Source organism: Anas acuta, chromosome 4, assembly GCF_963932015.1.
Source record: "Anas acuta chromosome 4, bAnaAcu1.1, whole genome shotgun sequence".
In the NCBI taxonomy this organism is placed as follows: domain Eukaryota; kingdom Metazoa; phylum Chordata; class Aves; order Anseriformes; family Anatidae; genus Anas; species Anas acuta.
In genome coordinates this window covers 47,013,027-47,032,697 of record NC_088982.1, presented here as the reverse complement: position 1 = coordinate 47,032,697, position 19,671 = coordinate 47,013,027, and the positions used below count along the sequence as shown (strand labels likewise).

At 42.4% G+C, this 19,671-nt stretch overlaps 1 protein-coding gene across 1 annotated transcript in view; it reads left to right on the top strand.

The window, feature by feature from the left end:
* Positions 1-868: 868 nt before the first annotated feature.
* SPMIP2 (sperm microtubule inner protein 2) overlaps positions 869-19,671 on the top strand; it is a 34,123-nt gene continuing 15,320 nt past the window's right edge. Inside the window, exons 1-3 of the mRNA XM_068681108.1 lie at positions 869-1,100; positions 8,267-8,496; positions 16,249-16,307. Coding sequence (XP_068537209.1) covers positions 869-1,100; positions 8,267-8,496; positions 16,249-16,307 — 521 coding nt within the window. The remainder of the gene's footprint in view (positions 1,101-8,266; positions 8,497-16,248; positions 16,308-19,671) is intronic.

The following is a 19,671-nucleotide window of genomic DNA, read 5'->3' as shown; positions in this document are numbered from 1 at the left end:
GGTTGAGCAAGTAACCTGTGATGATTCAGAGCCCAGTGTCCACCAGCCTCGGTCTTACTCAGAAGATCAGAATTTGCCAGAAGTCATGCACTGACAAGCATCTCCAATCATACTCCTAGATACTCCCCATTACCCTGTAGGGAAGGTTGCGAAAAAGCGAGCTATTTTATTGATACTAAAAGAAAGCCTCAATACACAAATCAGAGCTGTCATGCATGTTTAACTGGAGTGTCAACGAATGCTGCGTTATCCCTGATTACTTGTTAATTACAAGTCTTATCAGCTCAGATGCGGTTGGAGACATACTGGGAGTCTCTGCAGAGCGTTTTTAATATTACACATATTGCCGTGGCAGAGAGGGATTGTATTACACCGTTGCAGTCCCTTTGGGATCACACACCCGTAGGAAGGGCTCATGCCCTAAGGTGTTTACAAATGAAAGAAAAAAGAGGAGACAGCAGATGGAATCAGCAGCTGGAGTATCTGCAGGAAACAAGGCAGCTCTGACAGGCACGCCAGCGAGACTTTTATCTGGGAGTCTTATTCTGTATCTTTTGCCAGCACACACACACACACACACACAAATAATAATAATGGGTGAACCAGAGAAAAGGAGCTCTAGAGAAGGAGCAGCATGTGCCTATGGAGATCATTTTCATGGTGTGGAGCATCCTGAAGAGTCATAAGTGATGTTGCCATCATTTTAGAGAAAGAACCCACTGGGCAGCAAACATTAAAAAAAAAAAAAAAAAAAAAAGTCAGGGTCTTTACAACTGAACAATTCCTAAAGACACATCATTTTACTTGTTAGTAGGCAGTTTCCATAAGACTTATTGCACCCATCAAGGTGTCAGCTGAGGATGTTCTGATGTCATGGTGTCAGAACCCCATCGGAGCCTGGGGGACGATATGTCACAAGGCGCCCATCCCCAGCACTCAGAGGAGGGGACAACCAGCCACTGTCACCACGATGGGCAGAGGAACCAAGGTGCAGAAGAGCTGGGACCCTCCCCAGGCAGGGAGAGCCCACTCCAAGCCTCCCTCCCCTACTAGAGTCACCAAGGGCTTGGCCCTGATGGAGGCAAGGATGGTGTTCTCAGGTAGGTCGCAATGCCGGGATCCTCCACCCCAAAAAAAGGTCTGCTAACAAGTGCCGCTCTTTTTATTTCATTGGACAGTTTGAAGCCTAGACAGAAATCTATGTCTTTTGCTTATACATTTTATACCAAGTATGTAGGTATTTTTCAAGCATAAGGGGTTATTTATTGTGCACAAGATGCACAAGTGCACACACACAGAGATGCTGATGTGAACTGGAGACTTATTCAATTTGTAGCTTTTGTGCTCTGCTCAGCAGTTCTCATTCATTACTTTAAAAGCATGCCCTGCACCTGCCTATTGATGAAACCCCCCTCGCAGGGCTGGAGAAGAGAGCATGATTCTCTTCTGGGGGTCTGAATGAAAGCCTCCTGCTGACAGCAAGCAAGGATTCCCCCGTGTTCCTGGTTAGCCGCAATTACTGCGATGTCTTCCTACTACAACCCCATCTGAATTTCAAGCATATCAGCTTTAAAAAGCAGGCTCAAGAACAAAGCTGATGGACTGAAAAAAAAAGTATTTTTTGTATCTGAATTTGTCTTGGGGCCTGTTTTTCCATCATAGTGTGAATCACGACCATCACTAAATGATTTTTGAGTAATAAAAATTTAGAGATGATAATTTTAGTGCACTTGTATCTTGTAATAATCAAACAATGATGTTAGAAACTACTTCAATATTCTAATTCTTCCTCAAATTTCAAAATATTACAGACAATATTTGGATGGCATATATTGTTTCAAAATACAGTATATTCATTTCGTTATCACCAAATGTATGAGTATATGCCCTTCAAGTTACCCACTGCAGTAGTTTTCCTATCTAGGGGTACAAGTCACAGGAATATAATGACTGCAGTTTGGGGTCAGATCAAGAATTTATATAATCCAATATCCTTTCCAAAACTGCTCTTAAATCTCAGTCACAATTTTTGCTTTACAGCCTCTTTGCAGTGAAAGGTGACTCAATTTGGCCATGAACTGTGAAAAAGAAATTCCTTTGAAGTTTTAAATCTATTCCTGGCAATTTAATTCTAGTTTTTGTTTTATGAAATGTTGCAATTGTTCCTTATTCGCCTCCTTCAGAACAGTTATTATTTAATAGCTCTCTACTACAGCCCCTTCAGTCACTTCAGAGACTAGAAGAGAGTAAAATTTATTCAGGCTTCCTGAAAATGTAGAGTCAAATCCATTTGCTTTGATTCCAGATTACTGTTAATTATCAGCTGCTAAGATTAACAGAGGGGCACAGGCAGATACGTACACCCACTCCAATCACTTTCAGTACCTTTTCTCATTTTAAGAAATCCTTTCTTGGTAAGAATGGGGAAGCAGAGCAGCACACAATACTCCAGACAGAGGTACAGTGCCGATATATTTGGTGGCACAATACCTGGAGGCTGAGTTGCCTTCTTGCTGTGACCCAGCATGACACCATCCCCACTCCTTGTCAGAAGGAGCAGGTAGTGGTGTAACAGCATGGTGTAAGCTGTGCAAGTAGCAACTGGTGACAAGAACAGCCTGCCTTATCTGTTTAGCTCTTTTACAGCATTGCTAATACCATTTAAAAAAAAAAAAAAAAAAAAAGTGAGTTTTAGAAAAATGTCATGGTAGATAAACCTATTTTGATACAACCTCTGTGCTCCTTACTGAGCAAAGAGCTTTTTTTTTTTTTCTTTTTTTTTTCCTACCAAAGAGCCATTCTACCCTGTCTTTTTATCTAATATCATGAAATTAATGGTAAGATTGCTGTTACTCCCAGTGGATGGTGGATTATTATCTCTTAGGAGCGTATGTTTTCTGTGGAAAGCATTTTTCCTCAGAAACTAATCTTGGAGAGTGCTCTGGACCCTTCTTGCTGACGGTCCTCAATTGAATAAGGTTGCAGCAGCATTGTGTGGCACCAGCATTGCTCTTGTGAGGGATTTCTGCCAGGCAATTCTGAGACAAGAGTAACAGTCAAGGTTATTTTTAAAACACCAGAAGTAACTTAATCGTGGCAACATAATCGCCAATCAAGAATGCACAGCTTGCTATTAGTGACACTGATATCTTGTAAAATGAAAAGCAAACTGCACCTGATTATTTATAGGGTTCTGGTGCTTGTAATGAAACAAGCACGTTATTGCAGATTTACAAGTTAGCAGATTGATTCAAAATTAACATGTTATTCATATGCATTTTATGGCTCTCGAGATAAAGAAGCAAGCACCTACATTTCAAGTCCCTAATAATCTGGATAGGTCTATGATTACCACTCCACTGCCAATGGCTTAGATTTTTATTTTTTTTTAATTACCTAAGCTCCTTAAAAATAAATTAGGATTTATTTCTGTAATGGTATCTGTAAGTTTCTTCGCTGTGATTTCAACAAAACAGCTGTCTCTTTTGTCATGATCTGATTTCTCAGAAGTAGCATGCTCACATACCTTCACAGTTATGTCCTAACATTTCTACCAGTTCAAGCCAGGTCTCCTGACCCAACTGGCAACCTGACGGTAAAAAGGGATTTCTCCTTATCACATAGCCTCAGAAAACATTGTTTCACGGAAGCAAAGATGATAAAACAGACAAACAAATGGTAAACCTGACCTAGCAGGACTTCTTCACAGTATCTTTTCAGTCTTTCTTGCAGACAATCCTGATTAACTGCTTGAGTGAGGTGACAGAAAAGTAAAGTTAGCTTTTATTTCTTCTGCTCTCTTCCAGCCACAGGCTCTGAATCACAATCAGTAGAAAAAGCTGAGCAAATAAAAGCAGAGTTAAATACTACTTGAAGCTCAGCTGGTATATGTCACCTTTGAAGATATCTAACCAAGGTATTAAGATGACACTTCTTGTGTCTAAGTGCCTTATCATCTTCCTAACATATATGTAAGGAAGGAAAGCACTAAAGAAGAAACAACTACCAAGGGACTGAACTCACAAACTCTGCACAGAGCATGGGCTATTTGTGACTTCAGATCCTCCAGGAAGCTCAGATGGGGAGACCTGAGCCACCCTTCAGCACCTGCCTTTCTCTGCTGACAGCCCTGACCCCAGGCCTGCAGGCGGCCCCACCAGGACCCAGAGGCATTTGCCCACGGAAGCACAGCTCCCGGTGCTGCTCCCTGCTCTCCTCGGGGTGATGCTGGCTTCAACGCTCCTGATCGTCAGCCACCGGTTCCCATCTCGCACTGTTTGTTTTGGCACAACTGTTTCCCTCCCCCAAGGCCACATGGAAAATGAGATCAGGGAAGTGATGTGTGTTAAAAATAACCAGGGAAGGGAAAAAAAAAAGAATGTTTTACCATGTGGTTGAGAAACAGTTGTTTCAGCAATGGGAAGCCATGGGTAGGCAGGCAGAGCAGCTGAAGCTGGCTTCACTGGTGCCAATAAAAGGTGTGTGGCATTACATGCAGCCCTGGCTGGGTGCAAAAAAAAAGAAAAAAAGTGGGAGACAGACACTCTTCTGCTTCCGCTGTCCCTCATGAGTGGTTACCTCCAATTACTTGTTACTACTTGCTGCTTCTCAAGAGGAGATATATTCGGTGAACAAAAGATGGAAAGCAGTTTATGATGCTGAATCTCTTCCTCCACCTTCTGAAGAAAATAATGGAAATAAAACAAGCCTGAAAGACATGCTCACATTTGGAGTAATGTTTGAAATTATAGCCTGTGAATAAGAAATCTAGCATCCAGTGTGACTTGGCTTATCACTTTTAAGACAGAACAGAGAGCTGGTTTATCTTTGATTAGGTTTTCTATGCTTTTAAACATACCCAACTAGCATGTGTGCTTGCTAGGGAATGAGACTGCTAGGAGTGATTTATTAATTTACACTAAGATAATACAATTTGATGCCCTAACTTATAATTACTATTTCAGCAGGAACAACAAAACCAAAAAGGAAAACCAGTCTCAGTGTTATTTGAATAATTGTCACTCTTACCACCCTCTCTCCCCTCATTCTGGGAACCTACCCACAGCTTTCTCCAAAACCTCGATCAAATAGATGTCTTTCACTCTGCCTAGAGAATCAGTGCATCTGGACCAAGGGAGGGTGCATACTGTAGAGATTTCAAGTCTCCAGAGAGCATGAGCTGCCAGCAGCACCTCTCTTTATCTGACCAAGAATAGCCTGCTCGAACGCCTTTGCTAAGCCAAAACTGTTGAGAGGCAGTCCCTCGGGAGCGAAGCCAGGGTTTTTTCCAGTGACAGATATATTCCATCTTCATCCTTATTAACGGAACACTCCTAATTGATTTCTTTGTTTACTCTTCCCCCTTATTCTGCAAAGAAGAAAGAAAGTCTAAACTCTGCTTTCTGTATGACAAACATGAAGGCATTCCTTACAGAGCATTAATCACAGTGGGAAGCACTGAGAGACTACTTGACTTTCTATTGAATTACAGTTCAATTTCTACAGATTATCCAAAGACACTGTTTCCTCTGAAGCCTGGATGAACAATAACGCATGCAATTAGTGGAGGTTCTTCTGCAGAAAGTGGAATGTACAGTCAAATGAGAGTTCAGGCTACGGAGACGAAAAATAATAAACCCAATGGAAAAATCAGGACGTAGTTCCAACCTATATTTTCTCTGGCAGCAAAGCAGATTTAAGAGGTTTCTGCTTTTTATTTTTGCACCTATGACACAGTTCACTGCCTCTGCAGTCATGCCAATGTGACTGTTTGGGGGCTGTGCTGTAAACTGGACCACTGAAAGAGGCTTAGTAAAATTTCCCTGTCAACTTTAATTAGTTAAACAATGTCATAAATTATCATGGCCCTGTCATGCATAGCTTGTGGATCCACACTGTACATCAGCTGTTAAGTCAGAGGAGAAGGCTCAGTTTATAGCTGCTTTGCAGAGTTCAGCTGCTACAAACATGGGCACAATGCTAAAGGAAGCAGAGCATGGGCTACCCATGCCTAGTGTGTAGTTCCAGGCTGAATAGGTCTGAAACTGGTTTTAAAAGGTGCCCTTCCATGGTAAGGCAGACAAAACAAAAATATCAGCCTTTACTGAGAGGCTAACTTGACTTTTAACTGGGCTACCACAGTCTTTGCTTCAACTGTCTCTGCACATAGTGATCTATTTTAAGTTAATATGGATCCTGAGAAGACATATGGCTTGGAAATGAATCCCTTGCCTATGATAGGAGTCCTGTATTATCTACACTTGAAAGTTCAACTGGATTAACATATAATTATAGAAGCTATTCTGGAATGACTCCCCAGGCATTTCACAAAAGGAGTTCCTTTCTGTTCTGTTTTGCTTCATTTCCAGTAGTTGCTTGGGAAAAACTCCATGTGAAAACTCACCCTCCTGTTTTGCACCTTTATTTTCTGCCAGCTACAGTAGGATGTATTTTTTTTTCTTCCTCAGCCTGCATCAACATAGCTAATAGCCAAAGCAATAGCATAAATATCAGTAGACCAACAGGGAATTGGTTTAAATCTATACCAGCAATGAAATTGTCTGGCATCATCAGCTGCTGCTCCAGTAGGAGACTGTGTCAGCACACTCTTAATGGCTTGTCCTTTTAACAAAAAACATGGCTTGTGGCTTTTCCAGAGGCTTTCCTCTGCTTTATGACTTCCCATGCTTTATGATTTCTCCCTGCGACAGTTCCAGGACTGAGCCTGTGGTGTAGGAACTCTGCTTGATACCCAAAAACCTGTCCTCCATCATAACCATTAAATGTTGCTAGAGCTTTCCTTTTTTCTATATATATTTTTTTTTTCCTAACAAACATACAACAGGTGTCTGCTTCTCAGCTGAAAACCTGTGTGAGGTTCATCTGGCTGAATGACGTTTGGTGGGTGGGGTGGAACAAAGTCCAAATAATAGAGGTGATGGTGGGAAGGGGGACAAGAGTGTCCTTTCAGTGAGCTGTGGTCTTCACAACTTAGTCATGATAAACTTGGGATATCTTTTTTGAAGCTACAATTCAAATGCTTTGTAATAACCATTAAGGCAGACACTGTCTTCATATGCCGACAAGATCTAACAACCCTCGATTTTGGCAGTAAAAATATCAATACTAATCTCAGACTGTAAATCAATGCTGTGAAGACTCTGGTGATTTATGAGTTCCCATAACACTCCTTTGCCCTGTCTGCACAGCTGAGAGGCACAGCCTGCAATCATGAGCCTTCTGGTTAAGTTTCCAGATATCTATGTTGTGAAAGCAGTTTTCAAAGTACATGATTTACTTGTTTATATTCAGTCCATAAAGTCTGAACAGCACCTCATGAACTTCACAGCACCCCTTGCTAAGGACATGATAGCCTCTGTTTTATGGACAGTGAAATGGTGGTGTGGAGGCTACTGGTGAACCTCAGAGTGAATGAAACACTGAGGCCAGCTCTGAGCCTTAGCATCCACCCTTCTGTCTTGATTTTCAACAAAAGAAAACTCAGGTACTCAGGCTGGCTGGGAACTGTGGTGTTTTCCAGCTAGGTGTCCTACCTGGAGGCTCAGAGGACCAGGAACAGAGCATAGCTTTGCTTCACTGTTCTTGTGCTGTGTCACTTGGATTTGCACCTGACCAGCTGTAATATATATTCACGCCCATTTTGCTTTAAAAAGGCATACCCTTCCTCAATTCTTCAATAGATTTCCTTGTAGACACATCTCTGAATGACCTGAGAAGTGTCACTTAAAAATTACTGGGCTTCATTATTTCAAGTGTCTTTGCACTCAATGACATTTTAACTTGACAGTGAACTCGATTAAAATGAATTAAAGCTACTTTAATACTGGATTAGAAAGCCTACAGTGACTTAATTTAGTAAACCAAAGCCACTCTATATTTATATCTTCTGCTAATATATATTCATTTCATGGGCTCATTTGTAGGAGTAAAACTTAAAGTACCATTTTCACAGGTGGGCATCCAATCAAAAAAATATTGCTTTTTGTTTTGTTTCATGTCATGTTCCTTTTCCAATAGCCATGTTTTTAGAGCAGGAAAAGGAAATATTTCAGTGAAAAAAGCCCTGTGTAACCCCCACTCCAGGAGACACTCTAACATAATACAAGCAGTATGATACCTTTGCAAAGTGGAACAGCTATATGGTTGTTGCATTATAAGCAAGATAAAAGGAAATAAAGTTTTTGTTGCTCAGCTGTTTCAGTATGCTATCTAGATAATTACTTTCTCTGTCTTTCCTGTCTCTAAGGCCCAGATGCCATACGTGATCACAGAACAAGGAGGGCTGAACACACTCACTACATAGGAGAGACATCTCCCGCAATAGAGGGTACCAGTGATGCTAACTACTTGTGGCGGCCAGCCTCCTGTTCACGCGCACCACCTCGCAGATCTGACTGCCCTGGAGAAATTGGGTGGGGTGTGAGAGAGCTCAGCCATTTTGCCAGGAAAAATCTCCAGAGCGGAGCACAGATCAAGGTAAGGGAGATGTCAAAACTGAAAATACCACAACTCCAGAAGGCAGAACAAAGCTGTGCTCTGTTTTGCAGTTTCATCCTGAATTGTCACTAAGGCTGAGAGCATTCATGGCCTATGCAAGGAATAAGAGAGAATTTAGTACTTTGATTAAAGACTGTGTTAAACCAAATATCAGCCTGTAGAAGCTTCTAGACATATTTCTGGAACAGTTTGCCCAAATTCAGGCTCCTAGGTAGATGCAGATGCCTGAAAAATAACCTGATTAACCATCCTAAAATAATATAACATATGCTTCAAAGGGCTGGATTTTTCCACATGGCTAGAGCAGAGATGCAGAGGGAGCTGCTTGAAGGAGCAAGCTCTAATATGATGTGAGCCATCAAGTGATGCAGCCTGGCCAATTCCCAGATGCTACAGAGACCCAAAGCATCAGGTGTTCAACCTCTGTGTGACCAGAGTCCTGCAGGGCTTGCATGCTCACAGACATCTGGTAGCTCTGCAAACCCACATGTGACTCAGTCCCAAGCAGAACCTGGGGAGCAGAAGTAGCTAAGGAACTTCAGACACCTGAATTTCTTCTTGCTCTTTGTTTTGAACCCCTTACACATCCAGCCACAGCTGACTTCAAGGTAATTCTAATTTGTACAGGGTTATAACTAAAAGTCCCATGACTCGATTTCTGAAAACAATTATATATATATATATATAGTTATATATAGTTATATATATATATAACTAAATTGTTTTCAGAAATTGAGTCATATATATATATAGTTATATATATATATATTTTTTTCTTGTATACACACACACACACAAATTCACATGTGATGATACAAGTATATTTTAACATTTCTATGTTTGTTGTGTTGTAGTTTTAGAAGCCCAAAATGATTAGCTTAGGGCTGTATGAATACATAACACTAACAGTGTTTTTGCCCTAATACAAGCTTTTTCAATATCTAAGGTACTCTTACATTGTGCTGCATTGCTCCCATTGCACACTATATCCTTTCAAGTATACCCTTCTGAAAAATCCAGTTAACACTTTTTCAGAAGGTATCTATGTTTCATAGTTCTTTGTGTGTTAGACACCATGATGAAAATACAAGTAACTCAATAAGAGAAGACAGTGAAGGGAAGAGAAATTCTCCTTCCTAGGAGAAAACAAGCCTGTGGGGCAGAAAGGGAGCTCCCAGAGGGCAGAGCAAGACACCTAGAAGAAGTAAAAAGAGAAGGCTCAGGAACTGGAAATCTGTGGTACAATGATTAGGAAACTGCTAGGAACAGCAGATGCACAGGCTTTTGAAGAGATGGAAAGAGAAACAGCGTCAGGGAGCCAAAAGAAAGCATCTAGCTTTTGCACTAATGCAGGAAGCTGATGAAAGATTTCTAGACCAGGAACAAACCTGAAAGAGAGGACCCATCCCACGTAGGCAGAGTGGTGTGTAACAATCCCTTCAGGGTCCATTTTCTACCTGAATTTTCTGCAGATGTGAAGTTTGCCTTGACTTAAAATCTATTCACGGGAAACCAGTTTCTGAGTTTGTTTTCTGTGCCTCTTGAGCATCTATGAAGAGAAGCCCGAGTGCCACATTGAACCTGATTTGTTGTCCCCTCAAGTAGAAGTGACCAGGCCCCAGGTTATCAGCTGTGAACAGCTGCCCTTTTAGGTCTTCACGGGGATCTTGTTTTCTCTTCCCAAACATACACACTACTCATCACCACCACTGCCTCCCCAGAGAGAAAAGCAAGATAGATGGGCAAATAGTCCTGTTTGATCCTTCCACCTGGAAGCAGCGAAGAGCATTTTCCAGTGTATTTTCCCCTATTCACAGCCATTCAACAAAGGAACGCATTCAGTAGCACAGCATGGAAGTAGCTACAGCTAAAGGGTAACAAGTGGATGGAGCTGCTTGGCTGAGTTAACTGGCATTAAAAAGCCTATCAGATACATGTGAAAGGAACTGATAGCTGGTGCTAAACTGATAAATCTTTAATTTCTAGGAGTTGATCCTTTGTGCTTTAATGAAATGCAAGGAGATAAAAGTCAAGAGCATTCAAACACTCTGCAAGCCTCATTTCATCCCTGAGGACACCCTTTCTGCCCTCACTGTGCACCATTTTTCTGGGTCAAACCCTGAATCCTAATCAATCACTCCTCTGAGAAGTCTGAAGAGACGTACAGTCCTGGGAAGAGTTGTTGTATTGACTAACACCTCCTGCCATTACTCAAAGGAACGTTCCACGCTGAAACCAACCTGGTGTGAGTCAGAGCTTGTGACAACACAAATAAGGGTGTGAACATGTATTACACACATCCATAGCCTGTGTGTATTGGTGTGAGTCATACACACACACTAGGTTTGTGATACCACTTTTCAGAAGTCAGTGAAACACAGCTGAATTCTCTTCCATCTTAACCAAAGTGGGGCACACTGGTACACTGCCTTTGAGCCACGTGTTCTTCAGTAGCCATTTAGGAAAGACTCATCCAACACGAGGAGGTATGTTCCAAGGGCAATGCCATATGCCAACACACAGCCCAGATTTTAGTAGCAGAGCTGGGAGAGGTTAGGTCTGCCTCATTAATGGAGAAAGCTGCTAAAAATGTGCTCTTACAACCCAACACCCTCTGCTGCTCTGGTCATGCAAGAGGCCAGGAAAAGCTGAGCTCTGCACGGTAGACCTAAGGCCCTCCTGCCTTGATCCTTCCTTCCCTGGGTGGCAAAAAGCAGTCACATTTAGCATAATAAAACATTTTATTATTAATATCTGATAATGGAAAAAAGAGTGAACTCTCCAATATAGAATGAGCTTTTAAGCATTCAACTGCTGTAATTTTTTAACATACAAATACAAAATAAGCTATAAAATCTGTTAACTAAGTGGGCTTTTTCTAGGATGGAAAGTTCCAAACCATTTTCTTCACATCAAATCAATAGCAGACATGCAGTCTCTCTCAAATGTCTAAGCATCAGCAAATAATTTCAGTTCTTACATTCCCGGTCTTCAGATATTAGTCAACACAGATTAAATAAAATCTGCTTAGTGAAGTTGTAACAAATAGCTTTTTTTTTTTTTTAATTGGGAAAAAAAAAAAAAAAGCTTTTAGTGCATTGTTTATCATAAGATCTTTAACAATTTAAGCTAAAATCCAACACTTATTCTTACCATTGTTCACACTGTTGAAATACTCTAACCAAGCACATCCGAGACATCCAGCCTTATTAAAATAATGCTTTCAAACATATCGTACAAAGTGGTAATTCTTAACCCTGGCAGAAGCATTGTGAGCTAAGACCCCCAAATTTCAGAAAGTGAAAGCACAGTGCATGCTGAACAATGGTCTTAATGCTGTCACCATAGAGATGACACTTCGCAACCCTTATTTATATCTCCTTGATTGCACCAAACAAATGTGCTCTCTTCATAGACAAGTGCTTTTGGTTCCTTGAGGATGATTTCTCTAGATGACGTTTTGAATAATAGCTTTGTAGGGACATAAACATTATTTTGTAGTACAGTGAATTTTTCAAGATAAAGAATACAGTAACATTTCTGATAGGAGAAAGAAAACAACCAGCTAGAATAAATGCAAAGAAAAAACTTTAGTTAAAGTGATCAATGGACAGAACAGATACTCTCTTTGTCTCCACAGAAAAGAATGAAAGAACCTGTTACTTGCATTTGTCCAATGAACATGAAGATATAGGGGAGGAAATACTTTGGCTAAACAAAAAACATTTTTCTAGGAATGGAAAACCAAAACCACATATTTTTTCTTTCAAAATAAAAGAAAAAAGATGTTTTAAAACTGTTGTTACAACAGTTTTCTTCCAGTTATATTCATTTTTGCATAAGTTTGCAAAAGCGAGCACAAGTTCATGAACATCATTAGCTGTTTTCCTGTAAATAAAATTATTACAGAAATAATCTATTTCATAATGGAGAAGAAAAACCAATGCAGAAAGCTCAGGAAGATTATGCTCCTCCATCTCTAAAAATAACTGCCTTTTGTGCCACACAACCTTATCGCAAGAAGTTCTTGTTCTCTCTTTGAGCGATTATCATAGAGAAGCAACTTCCCTAACGAGCTAAGTATCATGCACATTCATAGTTCTGCATAAGCCCTCACTATTAATAAGGAAAACTAGATATAATAGCAACATTCATACTTCATTTTAATACAAAAAGAGACTTAAAAACAAAGCTTATACCTTTGGATGAAGGGTATTTAAGTCTAACATAGCTGAGTATAAAATCCCTCTACTGGTCAAAAACAGGTGTGGAGTTTGGCTCATTATTTGTAATTGCACTCAGCTTCCCACATGTGACTCCTGAGAAGCCCTCAGCTACATCCGAAGGCAGATCGCGTATGTATATATGTGTGCATACCTTGCATTTGGAGCAAGGAGCTGCTGGTTCACCTAACAGACCCTTCCCACCAACACTGCTATGTGCCCATCACAGTGGCATCAGGGTGAGATATGCTCAATAGCCACTGATTTCAAAAGCTGATTGCTCTGTCACGTTAGCTTTGGCCTCATGCTTGGCCCATAGCCCCTGATCCTTGATGTTGCTTATACTTTCTTGAAACAGTCAGAGTGCCTCTCCAGACACAGGAATGTGGGCACAGGGCAGGTGGTGCCAGGGACTTGTGCTTTTTACCCTGAAGGCCATAGGAATTCAGTTGATTTGAGGCTCGTGACTGCATGAAGCTGAGCCTGAGCAGGCACAGCTGATACACAGAGGACAGGTGTTCCTGAGGAGCTCTGTTCCTCAAGCTGGGGTAAGCAAAGGTAACCCAGGAGCTTCAGCCTCCCCAAGGCAGGAATTATCTCCCTTCGGTGCAAAAGGTACAGAGCAGTCAAATCTAAATAAAGTTTTCAGAGTGATGTGCTGCTGTTACTTTTACAAGAGTTTTCACACTGAAATGTGCGTGTCTTCCAGAGAAACCCACAGAACAGCTCGGGTTTATCTCCCCTGGCATCTCTGTGAAACAGAGCTGCTACATGCTCTTCTTATCTCTCTACACACCTTATCACGAGAAAAACACACACACACACATCCCCCAAAATGTAAGCTGCAGTGACTGCTGAGACAGATGGTTCCAGCCTGCAGCAGCATCTGGGGCAGGAAGGAGAGTCTTGTCCCCCTCCCAGCCAGGGAAGTGCTGGCAAGCCCCGATCCCTCTCAGCAAACAGGATAGATCCACATTTAGTATAGGTGCCTATACAATGACCTCCTCATAAAGGTTTTAACCAGGCTACTACAGTTCTGTGAGGGAAATGCAGTTGTCCTTCAGAGCCATTGTTGCCCTGAGGTTCAGATGTGCAAGTGCTGCAGATGTGGCCCTGGTTCCCATTCACAGAGGGGTCTGTTTTCAGCCTTTGGTCAGGAAGGGGAAGGCTTATTTTTTGAAGTGCATTTCTGAGTCCTTTAGCACAAGACAGACACAGCTGTGTTAGCACAGTCCTAAGGAAAACAAAGGGAAAGAGGAGAACAGCACAACAAGAAGGAAGGGAAGGCCCAGCCAGCACAGGTTCACAAAAGGCAGGTCATGCTTGTCCAACCTCATCTCCTTCTGTGATCGTGTGACCAGACTGGTAGATGAGGGAAGGGCTGTTGATGTAGTCTACTTAGACTTCAGCAAAGCCTTTGACATGGTCTCCCACAGTATTCTCCTGGCGAAACTGGCTGCCCGTGGCCTAGACAGGTACACTCTTCTCTGGGTAAAGAACTGGCTGAAGGGCTGTGCCTAGCGGGTAGTGGTTAATGGAAGTAAGTCCAGCTGGCGTCCCGTCACAAGTGGTGTCCCCCAGGGGTCGGTACTGGGGCCTACCTTGTTTAATATCTTTACTGATGACCCGGATGAGGGGATTGAGTGTACCCTTGGTAAGTTTGCAGACAACACCAAGTTGGGAGGTAGTGTTGATCTGCCTGAGGGAAGGGTGGCTCTTCAGAGGGACCTGGATAGGCTGGAGTGCTGAGCTGAGGTGAATGGGATGAGGTTTAATAGGGCCAAGTGCCGGGTCCTGCACTTTGGCCACAATAACCCCATGCAACTCTATAGGCATGGGGCAGAGTGGCTAGAAGACCGTGAAGAGGAAAGGGACCTGGGAGCATTGATCGATACTCGGCTGAACATGAGCCGGTAGTGTGCCCAGGTGGCCAAGAAGGCCAACGGCATCCTGTCCTGTATTAGAATTAGTATGGCCAACAGGACCAGGGAGGTGATTGTCCCCCTGTACTCAGCTCTGGTGAGGTTGCACCTCAAGTACTGTGTTCAGTTTTGGGTCCCTCACTACAAGAATTACACTGAGGCCCTGGAGCATGTCCAGAGAAGGGCAACAAAACTGGTGAAGGGCCTAGGACACAAGTCCTGTGAGGAGCAGCTGAGGGAACTGGGGTTGTTTTGTCTGGAGAAGAGGAGGCTCAGGAGAGACTTATTGCTCTCTACAACTTCCTGAAGGGAGGTTGTGATGAGGAGAGGGTCGGCCTCTTCTCTCAGGTAACTAATGATAGGACTTGAGGAAATGACCACAAATTGCACCTGGGGAGATCTAGATTAGATATCAGGTCTGATATTTAATAATATCTGATATATTAGATATCAGACGCCTATTTCTCTCAAAGAGTGGTCAGGTGCTGGAACAGCCTGCCCAGGGAGGTGGTGGGGTCACCATCCATCACAGTGTTCAAGAAGTACCTGGACAAGATGCTACGAGATATGATTTAGTAGCTTAGTGCGTAGTATTGGTGATAGGAGGATGGCTGGACTAGATGATCTTGTAGGTCCTTTCCAACCTTGTGTTTCTATGATTCTATGATTCTATGACACTTGTGTAGCTCATTGATCTAAGTATAGCCAGCGCAAATTCTGAGCTACAGCTTCAATCCTGCTTGAATCCAATAGGTGAAGGAAAAAGGAATAGCCCAGTTGCTAATGCTTTGTAGACATCTGACATTCTTGCTGTTCAATTGTGCAAGACCTGAACAACCACACAGAGCAAATAAAGCCGAGAAGTCAGAGAGAACAATTCAGCCTTCCTGCTTTGTTGAACTTCAGAGGAGCTGTGATTCAGCTATCTGTACCCACTTTGTCCCAGCATATGGTCCGAGTCCTGCCCTCAGACAGGCTGGATGGGAATTAACATAAAGACTGCTCAGGGTGTGGGTGTTGCTGGCAAGCACACGCACTGTGCCGCACTGCTGCTCTCCCCAAGACAAATGTAATGCACGTGGCCATCTCACTCAAGCAAGTTAAGTTTAAAAAATACATGTAACTTCTCCTTGGTGGTCAGGCCTCGACATATTTAACAGAGATACCTGCTACCCTGCCTGTGTTGTGCCCCATGATCTCAGAGGCACAGTCTGTCATGGACTTCACATATTATCCCTGTTCTGTTTCCCATTTGTGTCCTTTAGATGCATTTCAAATACTTCCTCACCTTTTTGAAAACTGTTCCTCTGCTTAAAAACAGCTGCAGAGACACATTTCTCTAAGTGACACTTTATTACCTCTTTTGATAATTCTTTACAGAAATTTAAAGGAGTCAAACTGCTGTCAAGTTCTTCACCTCTGCAGCCCTTGCAGAATGTGGAACCAAGTAATGATTGCCATTTTTTGCTTTCTCTACCTTTGTTGTCACATTGCCACCTAAGTGGACATATTATATTCTTCCTTCTTGGTACTACAGATGTGCCTTAAGGTTAACATTTTACCTCATTTCTGTTTCTCTTTGACAGAGAGGACTCATTTGGCAGGCTGCTGAAGATCAAGCCACACACCGATACCAAAGTCCATGGTAACCACTTATTTATTGTTGAAAATTTACTCTATTTGCTGCTGTATAAGGATGTTCCTCAGGAGCTCCTGGAATAGGCAAATTATTAGCATACTGGACTGCCAAGCCCAACAGATCTAATAAAAGCCTACTGCTGGCACCCATTGCTGCAGAAAACCATTGAGAATAGAATATATGGCTGATATTTTGTCAAAAACCAATAGGAGTATTCCAGAGCTAAACTACAATGTGTTTCAGGCAACTGGAAGAGCTCTCGGGGGAATATTTAATCCCCTTTGAAGAGAGAGCCCTGTTTCACAGAACCCCATTCACTTTTCAATGAGAATTAATTTCCCCATTTACTTTAGTTAATGCATCTCGAAAGAAATCACAGGTTTATAAAGCAGTAATTAGCAACAATCACCTTCAGCTGGGAACACGCTACAGAAGTTGTAGAGTGATAGTAGAAAAAGCCCTTATGGGACTAGCAAAGCTGCTCCATCAAAACCATGTATGTGGAAAGAGCTTGTATTGTGTTAGCAACATAAAGACTTCCAGAGGTCCACCATGACCAGGAGCTTTGACTACTGAGGCATTTATAATGGAGACCCAGGTTAAACATGGAGGCATGAAAAGGACTGAGGGCATTTATGGAGAAAGAGAGCTTCACAGGTTTTGTTGCACCTCCTCTCCTTCCCCCTAGAATTTCCCACTGGGAAATAGAGTACATTAACGCCTGCAAGCCAGTGACATCCCATGGAAAATGGGACATGCTTAAATTCCCTAGAACTAGCCTGGGAAGCAGCAGGTGATGACTGAAGTGCATCCACCACCACAGCAGGTCTCCGCATGTGCCCACCTGCTCCCAGGGCTGCCAAAACCCATCCTGCCCCTGCTCAGCAGACATATCGGCGCCTGCACTGCCCCAGATGCCAGAGCAGCTCTTCCAAGCTGAACTCCATGTTGCTGGTAGTAGCAGCACTACCAGGAACAGATGGGCCAGCTGGTCTTCAAAAGCTGTAATTGCTCCCTAAACTACAGCATGGGTATGCTCCCTAGTGTGCCAGGAGTAGGAAAGCGTTATGAATTTACTGCTTATTTTGGTTATTACAGTAGTGTGTTGTTGAGACTCTTGTAGGCTGGTGACAAGCTACAACACAAAAAGCGCTACCACAAAATCCCTGATCCAACGATATCTTCAGTCCATCCCTGGACGACAGCCAATGCTGTCAGGCGGCATTGCAGCTTTGCCATTTTTGTAAAGCATTCATAAAGCATGCACCTTATTAAGCACTTTGAAAGTAATCCTGGTTTAAATTGATTGTTGAACAAAGAAGCAGCAGCTTGCTGTTGGAGAATGTTTTATTTGCTTTACATCATAGGAAGGTGGATAGGAAAACAAAGTCACCCAAGCTGGAAACAAATAAATTAAATGCATTCAATTAGCTAATGTAATGTCTCACAATGAGGGCACTATTAGAAAATTAAATTAGCTCTTCCTGGTACGCTGGGATTCTTTAAGTCATTAACACTGTCTTTTTTTTTTTTTTTTTTTAAGATACTGTCTGAAATATACAGGGGATTATTTTTCACCATAGCCTCTTCTTTCTTTTCCTTACCATACCTTTCAGTCATGATTCTCTTCAGTCTTATAATCAGTGCTAATATATGAAAAGTATTTCTAAGCTAAATAATTGGTGAAATTCATGAGTACAAGGAACATATTTCAGATTTTTCTAATGGAACGTGGTGTTCTCAGAGATCAGTTTGATGAGATGTTATATGATTTAGTAGGTTCACTGGTTAGAAAAAGGCTTTACTCAAACATACTCACTGGTAGCTTCTTATGCCTTTTTACGGCAAAGCAACTGAAAACAAAAGGTGGAAGTCATTTTTTTTTTGTGCAGGACTGCCCTTGCAATGTTACTCTGAATGAGCTCCATCCAACCTGTATTACGTTAATTAATGAGAGTGAGGCATTTATTGAGGATAGCTACAGAGTCACCAAGAGCACCTCCCTCACACGTGCCACAGCAGCGTGCTCCATGTGGTGTGGGGACAGAGACTCCCCATCCTCTCATGCTGTCTCTGTCAGGATGCTGAAGAAAGTTTCTGGTTAGAAAACATGGTGCACGATCAGTAATGTCTTTATAACTTCATCTGGTCTTTGCTGAAGAAGCACAGTGAGACGAGACATCTATGAGCACACACCTGTTCAATACATGTATTTTCAGAGGGTGCTTCTTCCTCTTTGCAAATGTTTCTGAACTCACCTGGATCATGTGGTGGCCCCATGGCTGAACTAAGGAGAATGATGGAGGAAGGATGGAGAGGAACATGGAAAACCCAAAGTCTGCATTGAAGATGGCTTAACAGCAGGAAACAAGGGTCCTGTGCAGGGTGTCAGGGTTGAGAAAGAGCTACCTGGGTACAAAAAGGCACTTTGACCAAGAGCGTTTCTTTCCCAGGCAAGTGAAACAGCCAGGTACAGATGGAGCTCCAATATCTCGATACTCATGTGCTTAAAAACGAGTGCTTTGCTGGATGAGATCTGGCATGCCTTTATGTAAGCAAATTATTTTTATCTGCTTCTAGCCTAATAGAGACTTGAATATTTTGAGAACTCATAGATCTCATTGCTATGGAAACTAACTCAGTATCTTTAGGACAGTCTTGCTATCTCTGATTTGCAGAGTCTGCATCTAATCGAGAGAGAAAGAGAGAGAGAGAGGGGGGAACCAGCCTAGTTACATTTGCTGTTTCAGTCCCACTCCTCCTGCCCTTTGTGTTACCTCCATAGCCAAAGACAGAGTCCAACAGCCTTTACAGGGCAGGGAGGCTGCAATACCAGATATGATATACCAGCTGATAATACCAGATGATATTACCGGCTGAATGCCAGATTTCTGGCTTTGATACCAACTAGAAATGAGGGAACTTATGCTGTTAGCATGGACAATCACCACAACAGATGAAGCACACAAACTGGGCTCATCCAGGGCTGAACAGCCCCATGGGGAAGCCCTGCCTCATACAGTTGTGCTCTCCTTCTTTGTTGGGTGACCAAGCCAGAAGGCTCACTGATGCTCTGAAGTGCTGAACTCTTTCTCTATCCAGAGGGAATCCAGTGGGAGGATTTGCTCGTCCTTTTTTTGAGAACTGTGTGGACAAGAGGCACTGCTGCCATGGGACAGATTTAGCTGGTGCGATCTCGGTGAAACTGGTTGGCTCCATCTTGTGTCAGAACATCTGCTTCATTGCAAAATCTGGGGTTTTCCCTCTCCTGCCCATCTTTTCTCCTTCTGCACTATGTTAGTTACCCTCTTCTTACAGCTTACCCAAGCTTGGTCCAGCAACACTGTCAGGATGGTCCGAGAGAGAGAAA